At 40.8% G+C, this 26,071-nt stretch overlaps 1 protein-coding gene across 6 annotated transcripts in view; it reads right to left on the bottom strand.

Moving 5' to 3' along the window:
• CTNND2 (catenin delta 2) overlaps window positions 1-26,071 on the bottom strand; it is a 220,212-nt gene that overhangs the window by 171,173 nt on the left and 22,968 nt on the right. For 3 of the 6 annotated variants that reach the window (XM_083519172.1, XM_083519174.1, XM_083519171.1), the window contains exon 3: window positions 10,776-10,844. The exons of the other annotated variants lie outside the window; for them this stretch is intronic. In XM_083519172.1, the coding sequence (XP_083375298.1) occupies window positions 10,776-10,844 (69 nt within the window). The remainder of the gene's footprint in view (window positions 1-10,775; window positions 10,845-26,071) is intronic. 6 annotated transcript variants of the gene reach the window in all.

The following is a 26,071-nucleotide window of genomic DNA, read 5'->3' on the forward strand; positions in this document are numbered from 1 at the left end:
CTCACCATGGAGGGAGATGCAAAAACTCCACTTTCGAAATTTAAAAATTAGAACAGACCATGGTAGTTACTTGCACTTCCCCTTCCAATTTGCAAGGAGGAAAGTCCAACATCATTCCCAGTTATCACTTGATAACTTGAAGAAGGCATTAAATTGATAACCCTCTCATGCAATTACCCAACAATGTTATCCAAGGGCCTTCTCGGTAGTGGTGCCCGCCCTGTGGAACGCCCTCCCACCAGATGTCAAAGAGAAAAATAACTACCTGACATTTAGAAGACATCTAAAGGCAGCCCTGTTTAGGGAAGCTTTTAATGTTTAATAGGTTATTGTATTTTAGTGTTTTGTTGGAAGCCGCCCAACAAAGCCGGCTGGGGAACCCAGCCAGATGGGTGGGGTATAAATAAATAATAATAATAATAATAATAATAATAATAATAATAATAATAATAATAATTATCCAAGAGGGGGTATCACTTATGTTGCATGAGTGAAATGTCCTCTAAGAGTTTATTCTGAAGGTCTAACTTGAGGCTTCTTGCGTTCTGTCTACATGTGAGGGAAAAGCCAGATTAAAGGAAAAACCACTTCTTTTCTCCAGAAGATCGTTTCATCGGTTAAGGGTGTGATCTGATCTTGGGGTTCTTTAATCTGAGAGTCAAGGTTTCAAATCCTGGCTCAGCCGTACACTAACAAGCAGAGACACTAGGAAAACCACAACATCTCAGCCTCATATTGCCAGTTAAGAAAGGGAGAAATGGTTGATCTGCCTGGCATGTTTGTTCCCAGGCAGAATATGTACAGGGTTTTACCAGCCAGTCAGCTGAAATACTCTTTCCCACCCCCATGGCCCTAGTTTCCAGGGTTGTTGGGTGGTGGTTTTTTGTCTCAGTTGGTTAGTATTTCATGCCCATGCTCAGTCCTCATTGGGCTGTTTCCTCCCTATTTTTGTGTACAGTGGTACCTCTGGTTGCGAACGGGATCCGCGTGCGCGGGTCACAAATCGCCGCTTCTGCGCATGACATCATTTGGAGCATCTGCGCATGCGCGAGTGGCAAAGCCCGGAAATAACCCGTTCCGTTCCTTCTGGGTTGCTGCAGGACGCAACCTGAAAAAAATTAACCCGAAGCGTCTTTAACCCGAGGTATGATTGTACTTGGAGAATAATGTCCTATACAGTGGTACCTCTGGTTACGTACTTAATTCGTTCCGGAGGTCCATTCTTAACCTGAAACTGTTCTTAACCTGAAGCACCACTTTAGCTAATAGGGCCTCCTACTGCTGCCGTGCCGCCAGAGCACGATTTCTGTTCTCACCCTGAAGCAAAGTTCTTAAGCTGAAGCACTATTTCTGGGTTAGCGGAGTCTGTAACCTGAAGCGTATGTAACCCAAGGTACCACTGTACTGTATGCTAGTAGTGAACCCAAAGCTTAACAACAGCAGCCAATCCATTTGGTAAATCTTCTGAAGTATTAATATTTTATTTTGAGACTTTTTTTAAACAAAAGCAGATTACTTTTTAATAATATGTTTGTATCATTGCTTATTTTTCTCACAGACTGAGGTGTGGATATAGCAACTGTGCTCAGGACGTCTGTACTATTCTGGCTCACACACCGTAAAAGGAATTGCTGCCAATGTTCCATCCCCATGACTGGCAACTTACACTTGCAGGGAACGAGACTACTTACTAGAGCTGCTAAGCTAGGTAAATAAATGCACCCACCTGAGAGATTCGTCAGTCAGCATCTTTACTCTACCTGAGACAAGTAACCCAATTTAAGTCCTGGTTTCCCCCCAAGAAAACTGTTACCACGATGACTTAAATCAATAAGGCTTCTGTGTGTTTAATGTTTTCCTTTCAAAAATATCAGCTAAGTGTAAAGCGAACTAGATTCCATATCTATAGGCTCCATCATCATTTTATGGGAGAATGGAGACCCCTCTCTCAGGCAGTTTATATCCTTTGAACTCATATGTTTTACAGCCCGATCTCTTTAATGGAGAATACATTCTGAATTATTTTGAAGTACCATTCCTGACTGAGTAGCATTTGAAAGAACTGGTTTTATAGGTCACATAAATTGCAAAAGAATTGACCTGATCTTCAGTTTTTCTGCAATCAGTCGGAGATACCATTTTTCTGAGCTTAACTAGTCACCAAGAGTGTTATCGAGTGGAAAGCATTCAATAGTTGTTGATTTTAATTCTCTTAACATGGGGAAGATAATATTTAAGAACCTGGTGTTCATAACTGTGTAATAGGACAATCAGAGCAAACAGCCTTCTATAAACATGTTGTTTTTCACCTGAGAGGTGCATGAGTGATTCATTATCAGCAGTTTTCCTAACTAGTTATCTGTGCATTCATAACTGAAAGTCCAAGAATTTAAGTTAATCCTTTCCCTGAAAGCTCATACGGGCCATTAAGCACACAGACTATGGTATAAAATGTTGCTCTTTGTCATGTAACTATTAGCTATTTAAACCAAGTTTGCAAGATTTGTTTTATGGGGGGGAAACTACAGAAAAGCCTATCCCCTTTGGAATGGTGTTTTTGGATTTCTTTATTGCCACAGTAAATGTGGCTTCAGAAAAAACTGATACCTAGTTAAAATTATTATGGATTGTTTATAACCTATACTGCTGGGACAATGGAAATATTTGCATAAAGTGGATTTCCGACCACACCAATGACAGAAGTGACAACAATGTATCCAGATAACTACCTTTTTCTATGGAAGTCCAGAAATGCTCACTTACACCCAAAAGAAGCAACAAATATGTTACCCTCCCAGAACATTTCCAAAGTAAACTGCATTTATTGACATAAAAGAGGATCCTTCAGGCATGCAAAAGAGATTTCTTGCATCCCTTCCCACAAGTTCCTTCCACTGTTGTTTGAGAATGTTCCTAAAGCTGTCCAGCTTTCAGAATTAAATTACTAGACAGCAAAAGCTGCTGTTATATCAGAATGAGAGAGCTGACATTCTGGCTCAGCATGCAATTCCTTATGTCTGCCTCCTTTATTTACTGCCTAAAATGCACTTTTTGCAAGGCGGTTAACAGTAAATTCACAATTAAGATTATGCCTGGAGTCATATGAGACAGATTTGGGGATCAATATAATACAAAGCAAGAACAATATTTTTTTTAAAAAAAATTAAAAGTCATGTAGCAAAGACTACTGTTTTATTTAAATGAATATTTTACACGAAAAGTATGTTAAATATCATATTTATAACATTATTATTATTAATTATTAGTATTATTATCATGTGCTTTAAAACATTTTTAAAAAGCTGTAAAGTGAAGTCACTTTAAGCAGAATCAGCATACTTCTCCCCTGATATTAGAATAACATAACAGACAAAACAATTTATGACCATATTGCTATTCAGTTATGCTGTTTGTTTGTTTGTTTGTTTTTGTTTGTTGAATAGATCAGAGTGGTGAGATCTTCAAGCTTGCAGCAAATAACTCAGAATATTTATGTTGGACTAGAACAAAGAAGCTGAGTTGGTTCAAAGAAGGCTAAATATCTTGGAAAGTAAACAAGATTGTTTGCAGAATAATTATTTGACTTATTTTCCTTGTGAATTAAAGGAAGCTATAGCAAACTGAAAAATACGTTAGACATTCATCTTCGGCTATAGTTACGAAAGAATTGTGAGCTCAAATACAGGTTTAGCTATTTAAAATTTCTAGCCTGTCCCATCATTCCAAATACAAACTAAATACTCCAAATTAGCAATGAAGCAAAGTAAAATAAAGCAGGTATTTTATCAACAGCTGATACAGTACACACAGGTTCTGCTTTCCGAACACAATGCATTCCCAGGAAATTGTTCGTTAAGCAAGCATTTGCATAAGGAGCTGATGATTTCCATTATTTTCTATGGGAACATTTCTAATCTGTGATTTCTCTGATCTCTCTCCCTCCTTCGTGGTTTCTGCCCAAAATGGCTGCCACTGATCAGCAAAACTCAAATAAGTAAGGCAGTGGACAAATTATGGCTGTTTGGATATTTGAATCAGCCAATTGTGTGGTGAGGTTCATGTAGGATTCCTTGTTTTCAGATAACTGAAATTTCAGACAACAAGCATTCTACTAGTGGGTCGTGGGTGTAGTTATAATTCTTATTAGAACAGGAAGTACAAAATGAAGCTTCTACAAAATTCAGAGAACGCCGAAATCAAATGGCACCCACAAATTTAAGAGTGAGATATCATGAATTGTTCATTGTCACTCAGTACACATTTAATTATAAATGGTATTATAAAGCAAAACATTATTTTCTGCTAGACACATGTACTCATAATAAACCGGTGAACTGATAAACCAGTCTTCTTTGCTAAAAATTAACAAAATGTTCTACCCTGCATTATATGGCCTTTCCTTTTTTAAAAACAAAACAAAAACAAAACCCTACTTTCTTTCTAATACTGCAATGAGAGGAAAAACAAGTATTTATTTTTGTGAATCCTCTGACTTATTGAGAAGGCCATTTTTACAAACTGGTTAATTATTTGAAAAATTCAGGTTAAACACTACCTGAGTTGAATTTACTGGTACCAGCAACTGTTCGGTCATAACTTTTTTATTGGTACTATTTACAGGATTATAAATCACTACTAACAATGGCTCCTGACTAGCACATTGTGCGCAACTGAACAGCTATGCTAACAAGCAAACCATATAATATGCTGAAAAGGGCCATACCATCATAACAGCAACTGCATCAAGTAGTTTACAAAGACGGTTCTAAATACATTTTTAAAACTCAGTGCATTTCATCTCAGGCTACCCTTCCTCAGGAAAAGCATCACTAATTTTGTGTCAGCGATGAAGAAATTAGAATAAATTCTAAACGATTATATGACTTAGCAGTTTGGCTCACAATCAAGGCAGAGTCCAGAATAATATCTGTCTACTAAATAAATAAATAAAACTATTGGACAAGACTGATTGTTAGAATGGTGATCTGATATGGCCAGCAATTCTTATGTGGAATCTTTTTGACTTCAAGGGCTCTAAAATTATTGGGAATTTAACTTATGAACCAAAAATTCAGATATATAACTAGCCAAGTTTAGAGAACAAGATGGTGCATACGCTTTCCTCTTGTGCATAATTTCTCCCCATTTAAAATCTAGTTTGGAGAAGTCAATTTATGTTTCAGTCGTATTATTCAACATCCAGGTAGATACTTGTATGGTGGAATGCTCCCTTCCCGGGGAAAATAAAATTCTTATAGATAGGAAAGTAATATCACATAGAGGGGAAAAAGCTATGACAAATCTGCTTCCCCCAATATTAAGCTTGCTATGTGCATACTTTTGAGATATGTGTGTGTGTGTGTGTGTGTGTGTGTGTGTGTATAGCGTGGGGGGGGGGGAAATATCTATTCATGTGAGCTTTCTCCTCACAAACCCAACACATTTTGAATGCATCAAAATGCACCAAAATTACATTTGGCCATCACCAGTCCAAGAGAAAATGAGAAGCTGACTTTAATCAGATTGGTTCAAGTGAATTTATGGACGTACTTAGGTGGTTTGGTGATAAGTGCATATAATTGTCCAGCAAGAGTAGGGCAGAGATCTCTGCAAAAGAAAGGGAAAGATGCATGTGACCCTGCAACTTTCTACTACTCCCTAAACTCTGGTTACTATATATGCATGCACGAGGCTAAAATGAGGGTCCGGACAGTGGTCACCAAGTTTGGGGGAGCCTAGGGGTACATTGGGAACTTTGAGAAGCTGCTGAGGGCACCAGCCAGAAAACAGTTGCCCCTGGGTTTGCAGCCTAACGCAAAATGGCTGCTGCCTCCAAAAGAACAGAAAAAGAAATGAGACAGAAATGTCAAATGGATCAGATATGGAACAATCTAGTCATTTTGTGTGTGTGTGTAGTTTGAAAAAACTCCCCCCCCCCCAGAGACTGTTAGGCCTTGGTTGTTACCTTGTCTGGTGATGGTGTGCTGTTGTTGATTTGTTAAAATATATATATATAGCTGAATCCAAGAACTATTCTGAATTGCTACAGCCAGTCATAACATGCATAGTCGAAGATAATAATTAATTCATGATGGCTGGCAAGTTGTTATTATCGTCATCATCTTCATCTTCATGGAATAGAAAAGAAAAGAAGAGAAATACAAGGAAAATACACAGAAAAATACAAAGAAAGTAGTAGCTGAACACTACTTGGCCCAGACTCGTGTAGACTTTTGAGGCTGAATGCCATCTATCAGCTTCTTAAAATCAGGAGCATGTTGAGGAGATAATATTAATAATGTTTCTCTCTTTGCACTGAACTCTGCCCACCCCAGACAACTTGATAACAACCTCTGCTGTCTACCAGCCCTGTGACCTTCGGATAAAGGGTGGCATTGGGAGTAAGCAAGCAAATGTGAGCATGCTCACTTATGGCTTATGTGTGTGGTACGGAAGCTGTACTACCCAGGACAGGATGGGGTTGTACAGGGTTGTTAAGGCAGCAGAGAGCATTGTTGGCTGCCCACTCTCCACCTTAGAGCAGATTTATGCCACAAGGTGCCATAGGAAGGCACTGGACATAGTAAAAGATCCATCGCATCCTGGTCACTGTCTCTTCGAGCTCTTGCCGTCGGGACGGAGTTACAGGACGATGAAGACAAGAACGAGCCGTCTTAAGAACAGCTTCTTCTCCAGAGCGATCTCGGCCCTGAATGGGAAGCCCGGACTTTGAAAGTCATCTAATCTCCCTTGCTGTATTATACTGTATTGTTTAATTAGTGTTTTTATGGAGCAGTCAAGTAATTTTGTTGTCCCCGAAGGGGGCAATGACAATAAATATATTATTATTATTATTATTATTATTATTATTATTATTATTATTATTATTATTATCATCATCATCATCATCATCATCATCATCAAAATAATTATGATGCCTCTAAATTTGCCCGCCCCCGGCAACAATTTTGGAGCAATAGCCGCTGTCCGGCACCCAACAGAAACAAGAAAAGGTTGCAGTCTCCTCTTTCTCACACCCCCATAAACAACTGAAGCCTCCCTCAGGCAGTTCCTACTCCATGTGCAAAAAAAAAACACAACAGCAACAGAAGGATTCCCGTGTTCTCAAGCAGTTAGTTGCCTGCCAACTGTTCAATGTGTCCAGCAGGCAATGAGTGGCTTCTGCGCTTCTTCCCCTACCACAACACACACATTTTTTAAAAGCTTCTTAAGTAGCTGCCTGCCAACTGCTCCATGTGGCTGTCAGGCAGCGAAACAGAAACAAATAGAGCAGCAAATGGGGAGGCAGAAACGGTAGCTCTTTAGGACCCTGGGGATTCCTACTGCCTAGTGAACAACTCACGTATCAATCACGGCTCTGACTTTACTCATTGGCTAAATACACCGGTGGGTGGGAGCAGCCAGGCTGGATCGCTTAACAGAAATCGCTTAGAAGGGAACCTACATATTTTGCTTTGGAACTGGCATCATGGAGCCAGCCAGTCAGTAAATCGCACAGTCCAAAGATGGGATTGACTCTTTATTAGCGAAGCACAATCTTCACAGACTAGACAGTGTTTCATGAGCACAGCAGTTCATGCCCTGTAGGTCTTACTCCAGGAAACTAAAGGTCCCTGCCTCCCCAGAGCCACCTATATCTCCTCCTCTCCAGGGCTTCTTCCAAGCAATCGGAGACTGCGCCTGCATGCAGCCTGCCTTTGCTCCTCTCTTTTCATGCCTCTTTTGGTTCTGGGAGACTAGGGCAGAGGGGAGCTTGTCGCAGCAGCAGGAGGAGTTACCCATGATTCATCACCAGCTTGACTAATCTCTGCCTCTTCGTGTCCCTCATCCCACTCGCCTGCTTCAGCTTCCGATTCTTGACCCTCTCTGCCACAGACTCTCCCAAGGCACTAAATCCTGTTAACCCTTCAGCTTCTGACACCTCCTCTTCCCACTCTTCTCCCCCTTCTCTCTGTGGCCACGCACTGATGTTCTACCACCAATGCATGGGCTCTGAGCCTTTTCCCCTTGGTTGTTCCCCAGCTGGTTCCTCCCACCATTCCTTTGTGTCTAACCAGTCCAAGACAATTAGATAATTGGGTTTTTTTTATAAAAAAAGATGAAAATGAAAGCCCTGCCTGAGGGCATCATTGAAAGCCTGTGGGTACTGGGTTGATGACTCCCAGTTAGGAATTAACACACACATTCTACTACTTTCAGTTGGTGGCCTGGAAATATATGAATATGTTTATATCCTAGCCAGATATCACACTAAAATTTGAGTTATAGTAGAATACAAACTCCTGTCTCCATCATCTGTCCCTGTTCAACAGCATGTAATATTAATCTGTTCTTCAGTTTGACAGGTCTAAGCAATCACTGATTTTTTCCTCTTTGAATAAGAAACAGTTTTATTATATCACTGGCTTATTGAATTACTCTGTCAAGACAACTAATTATGTATATCTTTACATTACAAATCAGACTAGAAGCAAGAAGGCAGAGATGCTTCAGGGTTGTTTTTTGTTTGGTAAATTTCAGTATTCCCTTTAAAAAAAACTAAACAAAACCCACACACCATTTTAAAAAAATGATCTAAAATCTCATACAAATTCATAATTGAGGCTGAACCGCAAGAACTGAGAGTTCTTAGTAAATGAGATTAATTTGACCTTCATGTGGCTGTGTTGAAATTAATGAAGTCATTAGTATTGTTACAATCAAAGTACATCCCAAAACAAGGTGACATATGCTATCCTAGTGCAATCAGTACAAGGAAAAGAAAGAATCTAGTCGTAAAATATTTCAGAGATGCTGCTACAAAAGTGTACCTGATAAGTGACTTGCAGAAAACTATTTATTTCAATCAGAACTGAAAATCAGAGACCACATCTAAATGCATGTTTAGCAAGCTCTAAAAGCTTTTTTGGGTAAACAACTACGTTGGGCAGGTGTTATGTCATTCATGACCCCACTGCTTACCTGTATAGCCTGTTAACCTAGTGCCAAGATGGCACTCAGTTTGAGAAAGGCCTCACTGACAGTTCCAGGATAGAATCAACAAACCAAATAAACTCTTATCTCACAGTCCCCCACCTAAGAATCAATTTGCTGAAATTTGCAGCACTAGATCTTGGCTGGATGGGCAATTAGATTTTCTTGCAGATAGGCCCTCAGTAAAGTTTAGCCTATGTGAGGTTTTTAGAAGAAAAACAGTTCTTTATTTGATTTGTGCATCACTTTCCAAAAACAAAGAAGTCCAGGAACAAAAGTAGACACTACTTTGTATCTGTGGTGTGGGAGGACTTTAAACATTTGACCCCACCAAGGTCCCAATGTAAAGACTACACCTAAATATCACAGGATGAAAGTGTCCACAGTCCAGCTTGGCTCACTCTTCTGTAGCTGCTGTTTATTACAGAAATAAACAAATAAATTATCACAGAAGCATTTACGGTATGATCAGTATGAAGTCTAGCGTGGCCCTGAGTAGCACTATTATGTCCAGGTACTAGGTGGTATTTGGTTACCACCTCCTCAGTGCCACAACTTGCAGTCCATCATAAAATGTGCTTTAGATTGCAGATTCACAAATCCATTCTCCCACTTTCTCTTTCCATTTCCTTTTCTTTAGGCAATCCAGCTCGGATAGGTTTGTGTCATTTTGGCCTTGTAAATGGCTCAATGGATCACAAGCCATCCTTTCTATAGGAGGTCCTTCTGGTACTTGACAGACTTGGGAGATATTCATCAAGTAGAATTTCCATATACAAATACATTGTATGCAACGGAATTTCTTTCCTCCTCAATCCCAGATTGTCCTCCCTTTTAGCCAAACTTATACTATCTGTGTTTTACCTCTGTGAAGTGCCATGTCATTTATACTACTGAATAAATAAAGAAATACTGCCAATCATTCCAGAAGCATTTTTTTGTATCACATTTTTCCAGAAGCATTTTTTTGTATCACATATTTTAAAATTTAACATGATAAATGATACTGGACCCTGGAATACAACATACACAGCGTGAAAAGCACAAATGTTGTAATAATTTGCAAGCATACACAAATGAATTCTTAAAAAAAAAAATCAGTGCTCCATATAGTGCCAAATGATTATGCCCTTTGAAGAAAAAAGTTCTTCCATTACCAAATCCTGCATATATTTATAACTACAGTTTTAAACCTCTAGGGTTTACAAACCAAAACTTTAAAACAAACCAGAATACTTGTTGACATTACAACAGTCCTACATAAATTGCAGGACATTATTACTAAAGCTTCTGCAGACAAGTGAAAATTGTGCTGCTTAAACAAGGCTTTTGGTCGTAGCTTGGCAGAGCTTACATTGTCCAATGCTTTTTTCCCTTGCTGCTTGTATAAAATTAGAAAGAAAAGAGCAAATGTTTCAGCACCCAACCCCTAATACTTCAGAGTTGCCACCCCAGATAAGTTCCTGATCTTAAGAAATAAAAGTAAAAATAAAAATTGGTGTGTGCATGCAAGGAGTTACTGTGATGAAAGGGAGCCTGAAAAGCTTCACTGTGTACAACGCATACACAGTCTTAGCATTATTTTTAAAGTATTTTTACCGTGCTTTGAACTACTTGAGGAAGGAGTATATCAGTATAGTTGGGTCAATTAATATGTAGTAAAAAAAGTAGGCCTACATGCGTACGTCAATTGGGATGTGATGCACTGTGCAAGTGGGATCCTATTGCAACCTGACCTCTTAAAAATGTGTCAGAAATGAATCAATCATTCAAGTACATACACATTTGAATGCGTATTTGAAATCTTATTGGAGGCAACCTTCATCCAGGTAAAAGGGTTCATGAAAGATCTGGAGAGGAACAGAATTGTGGAAGTTAGCAGAAAAAAACAAATACACTGGTTCAATCAGTCATTAAGAGAAGAATGTGCACTTCTAATATAGGAGTTGCAATTAAAATTAGTTGTAACAAGTGTCGTTATATTTTAAACAAATAAGGCAGTTGAGCTTCTTTGCATCGTTTTAACTTATTGGGGCAAAAATACATATACAGTATATGGTTTCAAATGAGTCCTCCACGTTTAAGACACTATTCACCTTTCCATTTTTGCAGTGGCTGTGAATTTAACTGTACAAGTGCTAGAAGCAAACCTGTCATAAGCAGAAATAAAGGTAACATTTGTGATGATTTTATCAATGTGGTTTGTTCAGTGTCAGACCATTGTTTGGACAGTAAGGTTGACAGAAAAAGATAATGTTCAAAAGTACAACATATATAGAAAAGACGTCTTCTATCCAGTTTTAATAGCTGCAACTAGACTCTTAATATTGAGTAAAAACCTGAACACAACAAACTGAATGCACCAGTCCTTTGATGGAGGAGAAGTCACTTTAGGTAAACCTCTAAATTGACAGAACAGAACAAAGCTCTAGACTGCGATCCCAAGGTCTAAACAAAGTCTAATGTGCGGAAAGAGAGTCCAGCAAGCATAGCTTGCCCTTTCCCTGCAATGTTGGATATAATCCACCACCACCATGTGTGTGTGTGTGTACATGTGCACACACAGATCTAATAATATGCACACAGAACTACCTTAGATGTTGCAGTGATTAAAGAAATGCTTGCATGTATTGGAGGTCAATGTGCACAAATGTCCAAGAAGCCTATAGCTCAGTCTGCTGTAGTTTGCTTTCCTAGCATGATCAAAGCTGTTTCGTATCCAAGGGATATAAAAATATCTCACTAAATGTCAAACAACAGGTAACGGAAAAGAGACAAGGTGGATATTCAGACAACCAACAAAGTCAAATAAGAAATAATTCTGTACATTTCCTTTTTTATATAAGGGAAAGCCAATAAATCCCACCGAACATTTTTTATATCAACCAAACGTGAGATCTCAAAATCCACTTGGTACTGTAACAGTGTACCATAATTCATGGTTATGTGAAAATGATACCAGATGAGGCCCATCTTGACTGAAACCCATATTCTGCAGTTTAGGGGTCAGGTCTCCTGCAAACATTGAGCAAGCCTCATTTTTCTTGGGGTTGTTTAGCTTCAATGATCATGTTCAATTTTAATTGAATTGCATTTTTTTAAAAAAATAGAAAGTTCCATAAAACACTTTATGGTCCCTTTCCCACCACAAACCTTTCTTCATATGGCAGCATAACCTAGTATCACTTAGAAATAAAACACTTTTATACCAAATAATGTCCTGCCTCTGACTACAAGGGTAAAACCATGTGGGATGTAAACACAGGAGCAGTCAATGACAACATTCCTAGAGTGTACATGTTAGAACATGGGGAGGGATGTCTGTCCAGCAAGCAGGTAAACTTCCTGGGGACGGACTTCCTCCGCATGTGACCAGAGGTGGGTGTGGCCTCACCTGTGCAGGTAATGACAAAAGCACAGGGCAGGCAGCCATCTCTCTCTCTCTCTGCCATCCTTCGATGAGGAAGCATCTAAAGATGCCCTCTTGGCTCTCAGCCAAGAGAGGAGATAAGGTCTATCTTACAACAAGATAGATTCTAAGTGTATGTAACCTTTTTAAGCCTGTCTGCCTTCTGGGATCATGTTGTGAACAGAACGTGAGTAAACTCTTTTATACTTTTATAAAGACTGTGTTGTGTCTTGTATTTTAAGAGGGAACAAAGGGGAAATTACCAGAGTAATTATTATAGAGGTTCTAGCGAACCTGTGCACACGTTACCGTTGCGAACTTAAAGGGGAATGTCTATAAACTCTGCTGATATTTTGGGAACTTGTTAGCACAAGTTGGATAAGGATATAATTAGTCAATATATCCTCTCCTGCACCCCAGAACATTCCCACAAACCACACATTTCATGTAGTTCCACATTATTTTTAGGAACTGGTTTTTTTTAATACAGCCTCTAAACTGTTTTACCCCTTGGCAGCAAAAAATGTATGGGTACAGGAATATTAATTTCATCCTGCTGCTGTGGGGTGTGTGAGCAAGTGCATGTGTGCGGTGGTACAAAAATCCTTTAAATGCACTTTCATGATACAAAATTTCCCAGGATATGTGACCTATAGCTGAGAGATTTGGATGTGGTTAGGGACAGAATGACGATTCCCTGCATTAGCCACTACTACAGAGCTACTAAACTGAATCTCAATGTTTATTTTCCAAACCAAGTCAATATATGGTACTCACACATTTCTCTCAAATTACTCAAGAAATTAAAGGGAATACGTCACTTTGATTTCAAATATCCTGCACTGAAGGTATTTTCCCTTTAACCCATTGTTCTCGACTCAAAAAAAGATCCACTTCAAGGTCTGGCAAACTACATAGCATATAATGGCACTGGGATAAATTATCTGGCACCATCTGAAGGATGGACTTTTAATCGCTCCAGTGGCTCTCACCTGAAATCTTGATAACTCTGCACTGCTCTCTCTTGCGTACCAGATAACTTCAGGATTCGCCATAACTTTGAAAGAACCGAGTCCCTTTCTCATGTTACTCTTCCACTCACGGCCAATCTGCATACATCAACCCACTAAAATTTAAATCATCAGACGCGTGTAAATGAATTGCATTTGGCTCTGGAACCACTGAAAAGTGGCTAGCTCCTTTTGTGTTTGTTTCAGGTTGCTGAAAGGTAATGTGGCCTTTCCTACAAAGGATTGGGTTTTTTGTTTGTTTTGCATTGCCATTTATGCTTGAATACCTTAAGCTTCCTGTGCCAATTTATGCTTGGAAAGCGCCACACACAGTGCTTTGAAGTTTCACATCAGTTTCTCTTAGTTCTAATTACTAGTAAGTGGCTCAGAAAGATGCACAGAGTATCAGCAATTTCATCAATGTGTTTTCCATGGAGAAGTTTTTTGGTGTGTGTGTGTTTTAAATACAACAACGGGGAAAACAGTACCTCAGAAATTTTCCATTAGCATGTGCTCTCTCGCCGATACATGTAAATCAGAATTGCACATTTTCTTTGGTTAATGGATGACAGGTTTACTACACTCAGTCATTACTAATGGATTAAAAATGAGGAAATGGAATCAAAACTTCATTTAACACTGCAAACGTCTGTGCCTAATCCTGCCTAAGTTTGAGAATATGTGACTACACCATAAATCACTATCTCTTTCATGTAAAGTGATACACCTTCTTCAGAATGCTATAGTGTGCAAGAAAAAGGGAGAAAGGAAGCCAAGAATGCCCATGCCCCTGCTTTTGCCCATCTTTATAGAGGACAATGAAATAGTTGACTTGTCAGCATTGTCTACAACTTCACTATTGATCTCCTCCCCAGGCAGATCTCCACAGTTAATTTGATGGATTCCTGACATTCCTTCTCCAGAGCCTAGCTGGATTTGGAGTCTGGCTACCTGCCATTGTTCTGACTGCCAAAACCACAGAGTGTTAATGAGGCTACTGATTTGCTAAGCTGTGACAGGGCTCTCAGAAAGGGAGGCTTTTTGGTGGAAAACCAGGACAGTCACCCACAGGGAGGATGTTGTTGTAGCCACCCGAGGCTGTTCATGGATTCCACTATTTTCCTGCTTCCACTCTTTCCTCTTCTAGAGCAATCCACTGAATGCAAGAAATGTGAATACCCAGGGGAAAATTGCAAAGGTCTGCATGCACAAAAAAAGGGGAAAGGGAAAAAAGAAAACACTCTTATATGGAATATTTTATAATGGAATGGACAGTGAAAATTTGTTTATTCTGATACTAACTAGTAGCACTAGTGGTACAACTCCATCTTTCAAAATGGCTTCTAAAAACTTTTCCAAATGTGTTTACCTCCTGACTTTCCCCAAATGGTGCTGAAGACAGATAACAATAATAAAACCAGAACAAACACGATTGAAAAAATAATAATGAAAGTGAAGCTAGTTAAAAAGCAATGGACTCTGCCTGCTGGTAGGTCGTTAGAGATAGGGCAAGCTGGCAATCCTTTGGCAAGGAGTTTCGGAGAATGAGATCAGCCACTGAGATCTTTTCTGAAGTTCCTGCCAAATGCACTTCAGATGTTGGCGTAAGAGAAAGAAGAGCCTCTTCAGCGGATTGGAAAACCTGGGCTAACCTGTGGTTTTCCAGATGCTGGCCCCAAGTCATGTAGGGTTTTGTATATCCTAATCTTTTGGGTATGCCTAGGCATATAGAAGAAGCTACAGTACAGAATTACAGGGGGTGCAAAACAGTGCAAGTATTTACCATCGTTAATAGAGATGCAGAGGAGCCTGGCACTCTAAACCACAAGATGATTTTAAAAGCTGAGTCTTCTGTCTCCTGAATGGTGCCAGTGAGCAATGATAAGCCGAAAAAGGGTTAATTGCTCTTATCATGCAAAAGCAGCACAGCAGCAAGGACCTTCTTCCCCAGGCAAGATAAATAATCATACTTTTCTGTGCCGTGGTCCATATTTAACCTGGTCATCCCAACTTTCCATTAGGGCTTTTAATCTATATCAGAACTCCAGTTTCAGCTCCTTAGCTGCTTAAGAGCCGATTGCCTCTTTGGGCCCATAATGAACTTGCCTGCCCTAACATGATAGAAGGTGTTAAGAAAATGTATAGGAAAGTCGTTCCCAAGAGAAAATGGTCTTGTGCAAGGCAGGTGGCTGAAACATCCTCTCTCATATTAGGGAACATTTCCACCTTCATTTCTCCCATTTGGTTCCAACCAATCTGTGTAGCACCACCTTAAGGTGGGGTGTCAGAAAATCCCCACCCTCCCTCCCCAAAATCTGCTTCCATTGGATACCTGTCTCTTACTCCTGGGAGCTGAATGGTCAGACTATTTCTGCCTTAGTCCCACCTTCTCAAAGTGGCAAAACTAGCAAACTTTAACTACAGGGGATGGCTCAAGAAGTCATTAGGTTCCTCCTTGGCACTAGTAGCAGGTGCTGGTGATTTTGGATGGGATCGCAGCAAGAGAGAAAAGAGTTAAGCTTCTTCTCATTTCATGCTGAGGTCCTAAGAAAAACTGATCTGCTACTCTGCTACTTTTTAAGATGACGGAGTTCCTAATGACTGAGCTTCTTCCAGGCGAACAATCAAATCACACAACAGACACGACAATTCTTATGAGATATGAAAAGTGGAGCTCAGATGCACTGAACGGAGGTAGGTCAAATTCTGTTCCAACCTATCTAGTCATTCTCACGACGAATTTTGCTAAGCATCTTAGCTTCATATGGCCCAACATTCAAGGGAACTGATATACATAATACCTGGCTGTTTTTGACTTTCTCAACCTTTTGTAGTACAATTAAGCGATTGACGGATTGGAGCTGGCCAAGGGAGATGTTACGAAAGTAGGAATTAACAGTTTTAGGAAACAGATGGAGTCTGGGACCCTCAAATTGCTATTAAAAATGTAACCAAATCCTACAACTCGCAGATAAACTACCATGATGAATTAATTTAGAGTAGAGCTACATTATCAAATGTATCACATGGTCAAATACTTCCTAGTCAGCACGTTTATTAGATACAGGTGGGAGACTGGTTTCTATGTGAATGACTTTAAACACACACATATACAGGTGCACAGAATTGTTATTCCAATTCACTGACTTTAAAAGAAGAAGCATAACAAATTATTTGAATTAGCAATTGTAAGGGCTGCTGCATCTAGGGATTTGCTGATTTCAGTGGGTCTTACACATTCGTTCAAAATCTAAAGTTAAGCTCTTCTATTAACTACATCTCTTCAAAGGTTATGTAAAATAGCTGGTGGAATTTTAAAGATGTTAACGGCAGCATTATGGCAATAAGTGAGTAGCTACTACTGATAAGGAAGCAGCTCATATAACTTGGGTCAACAGCAGACAACCTTAGCTGCAGGAAATTAGAGTGAATATTGAGAAAGTTAGAAATTAAAGCTCAAGAAGCACCGTGCTGCAAATTAAGTCCCCAAACATTTGGATAATGTTACTTCATTTGCTGGTGATATTTCCATAAGAGATGTACTGTATTTTTCGCTCCATAGGACACACTTTTCCCCCTCCAAAAATTAAGGGGAAATGTGTGTGCATCCTATGGAGTGAATGCAGGCTTCTTGGCTTCAGCGATAGCAACGCGAAGCCTCCGGAGCACAGAGGGAGCGCTCCCTCCACGCTCCGGAGGCTTCACGTTGCTATCGCTGAAGCCTGGAGAGCGAGAGGGGTCAGTGCGCACCAACCCCTCTCACTCTCCAGGCTTCAGGGATAGCCGTCTGAAGCCTATGGAGAGCAGTGCGAGTTCCCGCTGCGCTCCGCAGGCTTCAGGTGCCTTTCGCTGAAGCCAGGAGAGCAAGACTCTCCTAGCTTCAGCAGAGAGGGAGAGCTTCGCAGCGCCCCTTCAGCCAAGCGGGAGGAGAAATGTAAGGGGCTCCGTTTCTCCTGCCGCTTCACTGAAGGGGCGCTGAGCAGAGAGGGGGGAAATCTTTTTTTTTTTTTTTGTTCTCCCCCTCTAAAACAAGGTGCGTCCTATGGTCCGGCGCGTCCTATAGAGTGAAAAATATGGTAAGTGCTGAAAATCTAATCAGCAAATACTTGCCATTACTGATGTGTGTATGCGAACTGAATACTTACTTGCCCAAACTTCATAGAAGTCCAATGTAGGCATTTCTCACTAACTACTGATTCAATATTCAACTTTATTTACTAAAGATAACTTACAAAACAAGGGAACATACCTGCCTTTACTACAACCAGAGATTCTGTGACAGAGTCAAGAGTGAAGTGATCACAGGCAGCCTAACAGCCAAGTAATAATCCACTATTAACGTTTCATTCATGTTTCAATAAAAGCAATATTTGCCCTTCACATTCTTTCAAAAATATATGTTCATAAATGCACAGAAATAAAGTCTCACTTTTGTACATATTCAGTATCTCCAAGTTGTAATGTGATCTCTTCCATAAACCAACAGCCTCACTGAAATTTGAATTCCAATTTGAACAATTAATAGAATTCATTGTCATAGTCATCTTTCCCCAAGAAATCCACTAATACTCATGAAATGCATCAAAGAATGACTAATTTTCTCACATCTCTTTCCGCTTAGCCTTCACATTTTCTCAGAGACAAAGAAACTGGAAGCAATTAACAACTGGGGTCATATAAGAAGCAGCAATGCTTTTCATCACAAGGAATATAAATTCATATGATCCAAAGAACAAGCCTATACAGAAGTCCCATTGAGTTCAACAGGGCTTACTTCCAGGTAGGTGTGTATAGGGTTGCAAGATTTTTATGCTTCATTTTTAAAAGAAATGTTTATGCACTCAAGTGGAATGAGAAGTGTACACTGAGGTTTGCAATTTCCCTGTCTATACACCAGTTCTAGAAGGGAAAAAATCCAGTACCACGCCTGCACAAAGAGTATTGCATTAAGTTTGACTTATCTTATATATCAAAAGTAAAAAAAGACCATACAAAGTTCCTACTAATACAGCCTCCCAGCTGTTCCACAGCTTATTCCACAACATTACTGAGCAAGATTTGGTTACAACATCTGAAGAAATTGGAGTGGGACTCTCTAATCAACAGTTAATAGAAATGTTATGGGGAAATGACAGCACACCGACTGCCAAAAGCAGAGAAGGAATATGTGACAATCATGTTTTAGGGAATTACTTATTATTGGTGTGGTAATAGAAGCAGTGTTTAGAAATCTACACTTAAGCTTAGAGTTATGTGTCAAAAAAGATGCTCAAAGTGGTATATAGTCAGCATCTTTGCTTGATCAAGTAATGTAGCTCTGGATCTGGGTACCAAACATGAATGCCGCAGATACTGCCTTGAGTTTCATGATGGAAGAAAGGCAGGGTAAGGCATCAGGTACGAAACAAAACAAGCTAACACTTAACAGAAGCTTATTTATTTACATTAAGTGTTGTGTAAAAGAACATTTTCACCCTGACATCACTTAGGGCAACTCACAACCATTAAAATCACCACACCATCATAAATCCACAATATTACAAAGCCTGTGGCTGTATTCCAATAGCAGTTTATTCAGCCTTTCTGATGTTCTGCACTCATTTCTGTATTTTTTGCTGCCAGGGGGAAAAAATCAGTTTTTAGCCCCTTCTTAACCATGTCTTGTGTTGACAAAATTTGGGTACATTCCCCACCATTTAAGAATTAGCGTGACTTGTTGGTGTATCAGTTCAAAAGCCATGGTTCAATATTGCGATGGGTACTGCCATGTGAAAGGAAAGTTGGAAATAAAGAGTAAAACTAATGCAAAAAAAACCCCATGATCCCTTAATGCTCATGTCTGAAGCCTAACTTGCAATGGGAGCCCAAAAAGAGATCAGTGTGCCTCTCTGAGCCTTTGTTTCAAGACCCCCCCACAACTTTCCACCTACCCCTTCAGTTACTCCCCCCTCCTCATTGTATGCCTCATGAGCTTGCTTGCTTGCTTCTTCTGCATATGGTGTGCATATGTTAGTTTAGTCTTGGTTAGAATTACTAAACTATTCCCCATTGCCACAAAAGATGTGCATATCTCATGGCAGTATTAAACACACATTTTTTTTTATCATGTGTAAAACATTATCCCCATTTTGAGATCTGTGCGAGCTACCGGATAATTCTGCTAAAATGTACTATTGCCAGTGTCCAAATGCCTTAATACATCTCTGTTGTCGTCCTAGTGGTGCAGCAATAAAACTACAGTACTAGCACGTCTGAAAAGCTAAGGAAAGTCTGGTGTGGTTTCAATGGGAGACAGACTGTGCTTTGAGATTCCTGCGTTGCAGGGGGTTAGATCACAGGACCCTCAGGGTACCTTCCAACTCTTACAACAAGTTTATTTATTTTTTTATTTAAAATAAGGATCCCACCCCCCCAGTTTGCATCTGTATTGGAATTATTCTTAGAAGATGTTCTGTGTTTTCTGCCCATGGCTCCTTAGGGATGAAGGGGAGAATAGAACTTAAATAATACACAAGACCCTTCAAACGTATGTGAGTGAAACATGTGTCTGCTAACAGAAGTTTGCTAACAGAAGTTACAAGAATTCCCTGTACTGTATCAAAGAGGTACAAGCTTTTCAGTACTGTGTTCTTCCCTGAATTTGTGATGGAGGCTGGAGAAGTTGCCATATAAAACTGGAAGCTGACCTTTTTCTGTATATTACAGCTCATCCTGAGACCTCTTGATTTCCACTTTAATTGGTACCAGTGGCCTTCATAAGAGTCTTGCCCCATGCCAGGTGGCATACTAAATAGCCTCAAAGGGTCAAGACATGACAAGGCAAGGCAAGGTAACAGCTATCCAAGAGACTATGAAGTGGGTGCTTGTTCAGTGACAAGACTGCAGCATTTAAACTGCTCCAAGATCTCAAATAAGCTCTTCTATCTCCTCAGCAAGCCTAACAACAGCCAGAATCCCAGCCTCCAAGCTTTCATTTGCTTAAACATTTATAAAACAAAATGAATTCAAAGGGACTTCAAAGCTGAAGGAGTATCAGGAATGTAAAGGTGCAGCTTTCAGTCTTGGGACTACTCATTGGACAGCCTCTGCTTGTGTCTCTTCAGTCAGTGACCTCTAAGGGAACTAACAGGCTCAGGCGGTTGGAAGGCCATTTAGCAGGCATTTCAGAATTCTTACCTGAAAAAATGTGAACAACCAGTACCTGGCTCAGTTCGTTCAAACACAGAGAATCTAAAATCTTCCAGATGTGTAGAGATACAAAGGCTGGCTCCCTACAGCCCCTAGAACCACTGTGGATAATAAATCGGGTCCTCCCTTAAAGAGAGCACGTATTGCGGTGAGACCTGGAAAACCGGCACCTTGTGTTGTGGGTGGGTACGATTGGTCAGCCACAACACCCGATTGGTAGGTCCCTCGTAGCTGGGTGCAATCTGGCCAATGGGACGCAGTCCAAATGGTTTGAGGGACCTATTTATGACCATGCATGTGACTCAGAGCTTCCTCTTTAGGCATGTGCATTCAGAAAACCCGCCCACCTCTCCCTACTTTCAGGGCTTTGCGCCTGACCTTGGTATGCTGTTGTGTGCCGTCTGTCATTGGGACAGGGGCACGGCAGGAATTTTCCCCACTTGGCTGATTGGCTGTTGCCATTTGGGTTTCGCCTGCCGCGTAGCAAATCGTCACAACTTGTAAGGTTGCAGATAGGCTTTGGTTCAGGTGATAGGGATGGGAGAACATGCTCACCATCCCTAAGTGAAGGGTATTCAGTTAAAGGAATCCAGGGACTCGATGGTTTGGTCAACTCCTGAGAGGGGGTTGTGCCCGTGCCTGAGTCCAGGGGGAAATTTGGGTGGCAGAGTTAGCCCATTGCCGGCTTTCCACCTATCCAGGTGTTCACCCTTGGCTGACCTATGCTGGAACCCTGGGTCAGCGCTACCTGCATGGCAGAGAGGTCACTTTCTGTAATCAATAAAGTTGTGGCCTAAATTCTGCCAAAAACCAAACCAAAAATTTGAGTCAAGTGTGAATTTATTTAGGGGGAAGTTTCTGGGTCTGAACACACAATTGCCACTGCTTTAGATGCTGAATGCAAATAGCGAAGGATGTTAAAATGGCCTCACACACGCACATCTCTTTCATGTGAGAATGGTCCATTGCACAGCTAGCAAGCTAACTTATGTTACTTTTAGATATGCCTTCAGACAAATACCTCCTTGCATTCATCTCAAAAAATATACATGCATGTATACAAATTTGTAGGGACGCAGGTGGCGCTGTGGGTTAAACCACAGAGCCTAGGACTTGCCGATCAGAAGGTCGGCAGTTCAAATCCCCGCAACCTAGCAGTTCGAAAGCACGTCAAAGTGTAAGTAGATAAATAGGTACCGCTCTGGCGGGAAGGTAAACGGCGTTTCCATGTGCTGCTCTGGTTCGCCAGAAGCGGCTTAGTCATGCTGGCCACATGACCCAGAAGCCGTACGCCGGCTCCCTCGGCCAATGAAGCGAAATGAGCACCGCAACCCCAGAGTCGGTCACAACTGGACCTAATGGTCAGGGGTCCCTATACCTTTACCTTTATACAAATTTGTACGCAGGAGTGGGAAAGGAATGGCTGTTTCTTTTCTATGGAGTATTTCAGCCAATTTCTCTAGGAACACACACCTAAACATTGTTATGCTGAGAACGTAAATTGCCCAATACTTGGAAAAAACCTTTGAATAACGTATGTCGGGGGGCGGGGCGGGGCGGGAATTCAATGAAACATTTGTATATTTGAAGTCACCAACAGTCTTGCAATTTTGTTCAATGCTGTGTGTGCTGGAAATGGAGGCTGCGCATCTCCGTTTTCATTTCTGGCAGGCCCTTGTTATTCTTTCACATACAAGTTTCCTTTGCAAGACATTCAAAGTTAATGAGACATTAGATTTTATATAACCTGAAGCAAGCACCTCAAGTGACAAGCCAATCTGAATTCTGAAAACATCCATTAACCTTCTGTGCTAGCAGAACATTTCAGAAGCATGTTTTCTCCCATGCTATTCTATAGCAAGCAGAGCTAGAAAAATGAGTGAAATAAAAGGGTATCGACCCATACTGTACTTGCCTAAATTTAATCTTGCTCTCTCTCTTTTTTCTTTTTTCTTTTCTTCTTCAAACTAACAGCTACCCTGTTAGTAACTTGGAATGAACATTTTGTTACAGGTAGTGAGTTCTGTAGCTGTCGGGCAAAAATAGTTCCCATTTCTCACAGGGGAGGTTACAGAATCCACTTAGCACTAGTGTAATCTTAATGCGTATATGTTGAAGTACACCATGGGATTCTCCACCCTGTCTTTTATTTGCAATTCTTTCATCTTGGCTTGTCTCCTTCTTTGAAGAGACAATCCCTGAAGCCTATTGCACACAAAACTGAGTATTGGTAGGGAGGGATTAGGTCCTGGTTAATATTGGGCCATTTGTGGTACAGTGGTGCCCCGCAAGACGAATGCCTCGCAAGACGGAAAACTCGCTAGACGAAAGAGTTTTCCGTTTTGGAGGTGCTTCGCAAAACGAATTTCCTATGGGCTTGCTTTGCAAGACGACAATGTCTTGCGAGTTCCTGCTGGTTTTTTTCCCTCACCCCCCCTTTTCTAAGCCGCTAAGCCGCTTATCAGCTGATCCGATCAGCAGATAAGCCGCTAAAAGCCGCTAATAGCCGCTAATAGCGCTAATCCGTCAATGGTCTTGCTTCGCAAGACCAAAAACCCGCTAGACGAAGAGAATCACAGAACGGATTCTTTTCGTCTTGCGAGGCACCACTGCATGTATAAACCAAAAGCATGCCTTAAAATTATGCAAATTAATAGATGCAATGAGGAAAATTCCTTAAAAAAACCCTACACAGAACCTGGAATTTTTATTTTACATGGAAAAAGAAAGTAACAGAACTCTAGAAGCACAGCTTATTTGTACTGTTTTTGCATGGCTTTACTGTATTTATTGACATTATGATTATTTATCATTGTTCTGTTCTTTTTTTTAAATTGCTATTTTTACTATTGGTCAAAGTGTTGTGAGCCACTTTGAGCACTATTACAGGCAAGTGGCATACAAATAAACTGATTATTGTTGTGATTAGGGCTTTTGTTCAGCCGGAACTCACCGGAACTCTGGCACCTTTCAGGTGAGCACCATTGCCAGAGAAGGTGTTCATGGTGAGTTCCGGCACTTCTATTTCTAGAGAAACAGCACTGATTGTGATGATGATTTAGCAACTGACAGGTGTACTGCCTGGGGAGTTCACAATAAACCTAGATCCCAAATCCACTATTAGAGCCCAAAACTGCAAACGCTGAGGTCTGCTTTTAACAATTTTCTGCACGGGATTAATTAATCTTTCATCTTCCTTTTTGAGAAGAAGTCCTTCTCCTCCACCAAAGCCAAAACAGGTTTGGTTCTCATGGCACAGTAAGCCAAATTATGGTTTACTGGGACTGAATGAACATGCGGACTCCCAGAGAAGAATCTCACAGCTGAAGGACCATTAGCCATGTAAGGAGATTAGTAAATATTCCTGCTTTTGCTGCCTGTTTGAGAATGGGGGGTGAGTGTAGGAGAAAGAGGTAGGGGCAGGGTAACTAATAGGCCAGAATAGATGCTCAGTAGTTTTTAGCTTGCTGGATCATAACTTATGCTGCGAGCATGACATGCATGGAATAGCTGCAGCTCATACAGGTGTATTTAGTCTGCAACCCGGCACTGAAAAAGCTTCATCGCATTTCGTACAACTCAACACTCTTGCAAGTCATTCCAAAGAAGTTACTGTGACATATATCTAGTCTCCTTCCCCTGCTATACTTAGTGGACAAGGCACGTGCCTTCTAATATCCAGAAGTTTTCTTTATTAAATCCTGTCTGGTAGGGAAATAATAAATTATACCTGGTGGGAAGGTCAAGAAATCCTGGCAAAGCTTATCACCAGGTGGTGAAACTCAAATATATAAGGTAGGTGCCAAAGGACACTTTAAATCTAGGTTACGGTCACCACAATGGATTGGACTGGATGACCCTCGGGGTCCCTTTCAAACCTACAGTTCTACAAGTCTATGATCTCAACTACATTGTTTGACTGCTCTTACAATAATTCATTTGTCCCAGTATGCAAGAAGGAGAAACACACACAGTGGAAATGGTATTAGCTATGTACTAAGGAAGAGGTTTTTAAACTGTGGTCACCAACCTGGTGCCAATAAATAAATAAATAAAATAATAATAATAATAATAATAATAATAATAATAATAATAATAATAATAATAATAATAATTTATTTGTACCCCGCCCATCTGGCTGGGCTTCCCCAGCCACTCTGGGCGGCTTCCAACGAAGATCAAAAATACATTAAAATGTCACACATTAAAAAACTTCCCTGAACAGGGCTGCCTTCAGATGTCTTCTAAATGTCAGGTAGTTGTTTATCTCTTTGACTTCCGATGGGAAGCCACTACCAAGAAGGCCCTCTGTCTGTAGCTTTGCTTCTCGCAGCGAGGTAACCGCCAGAAGGCCCTTGGCAATGGACCTCAGCATCTGGGCAGAACAATGGGGGTGGAGACGCTCCTTCAGGTATACTGGGCCGAGGCCGTTTAGGGCTTTAAATGTCAACACCAACACTTTGAATTGTGCTCGGAAATGTACTCGGCCCACAAATCTCTGCCTAGTCACAACTGGACCCATGTCAGTAGCAAAACGCGCCTGGCTAATTTCTAAAACTGCAGATAGCTGCAACTTTTTTGGATCTGAGAAGGGGATATCTTCTCGCACCATTGAAAGCTGTTAAGAGTATGTCCTATGATATGCTGAACAGCGCCAACTGTCATTCAGCAACCATGTGTGTCCTGAGCCCTTAAATATGGACTACAGTCCACATTTTTTGTCCCTCGTCTGCCATCTATGCTGTGCTACTCATGAGACCTGTTTGCAAGGAGCAAGATCAGAATAAGATAAACTTCAGCTATCCCATTCTCAGTATTCTTCTGCCCAGCTGTTTGTCGTCTTCCTTTTCTTATGTTATTCTTAATCAAACTCTGTACAGTTCAGCTGTTGAGGTCCAAGTGTCTTTATGTCCAACAATATGGATTAGTGTAATCTCCTTGGCTCGGGGTGCAGCCTACCTGTTTGAAAAGGTGGAATTTCACAGGGGAAAAGAGCAGGCTGTGCTGAACCCCAGGGTGAGGGAGACAGCTGGACGCTAGCCGTGTCTTTCCTGTTAAATGGAGAAGGATTTGACCAACAAATGCAGGACATCCTGTCTCGGAGCCCCCTTATAAGCAATTGTTTTGACCTACCAGAATTTCCTCCCATTTGGGACTGCAGGTATTAAGAGGGGAAGACGGTAGCCACAACACGGGATAGTCTTTGGGCATGACTGGCCTACCTCACAAGACAGTTGTTCAAGGAAAGTCATAAGCAGGCTCTCCGAGCTTTCTCCTTCCACAACAGTTACTAACCTACACTTCTATTTTATTGTTCACTTGCTTACACACAGCTGTGCTAATTTGCACGCCCTGGAAGGGGCTGGGGTATATGTGCAAGTTGGAGAGAGACATTTCTCAGCCTGGTTGCCTGGAGGCAATTATTCCTTGCCAGAAGCATCTGGCTATTCAGAAACCTACACTTACAACA

Source organism: Podarcis liolepis, assembly GCF_965112155.1.
Source record: "Podarcis liolepis genome assembly, chromosome: 8".
Taxonomy (NCBI): Eukaryota; Metazoa; Chordata; class Lepidosauria; order Squamata; family Lacertidae; genus Podarcis; species Podarcis liolepis.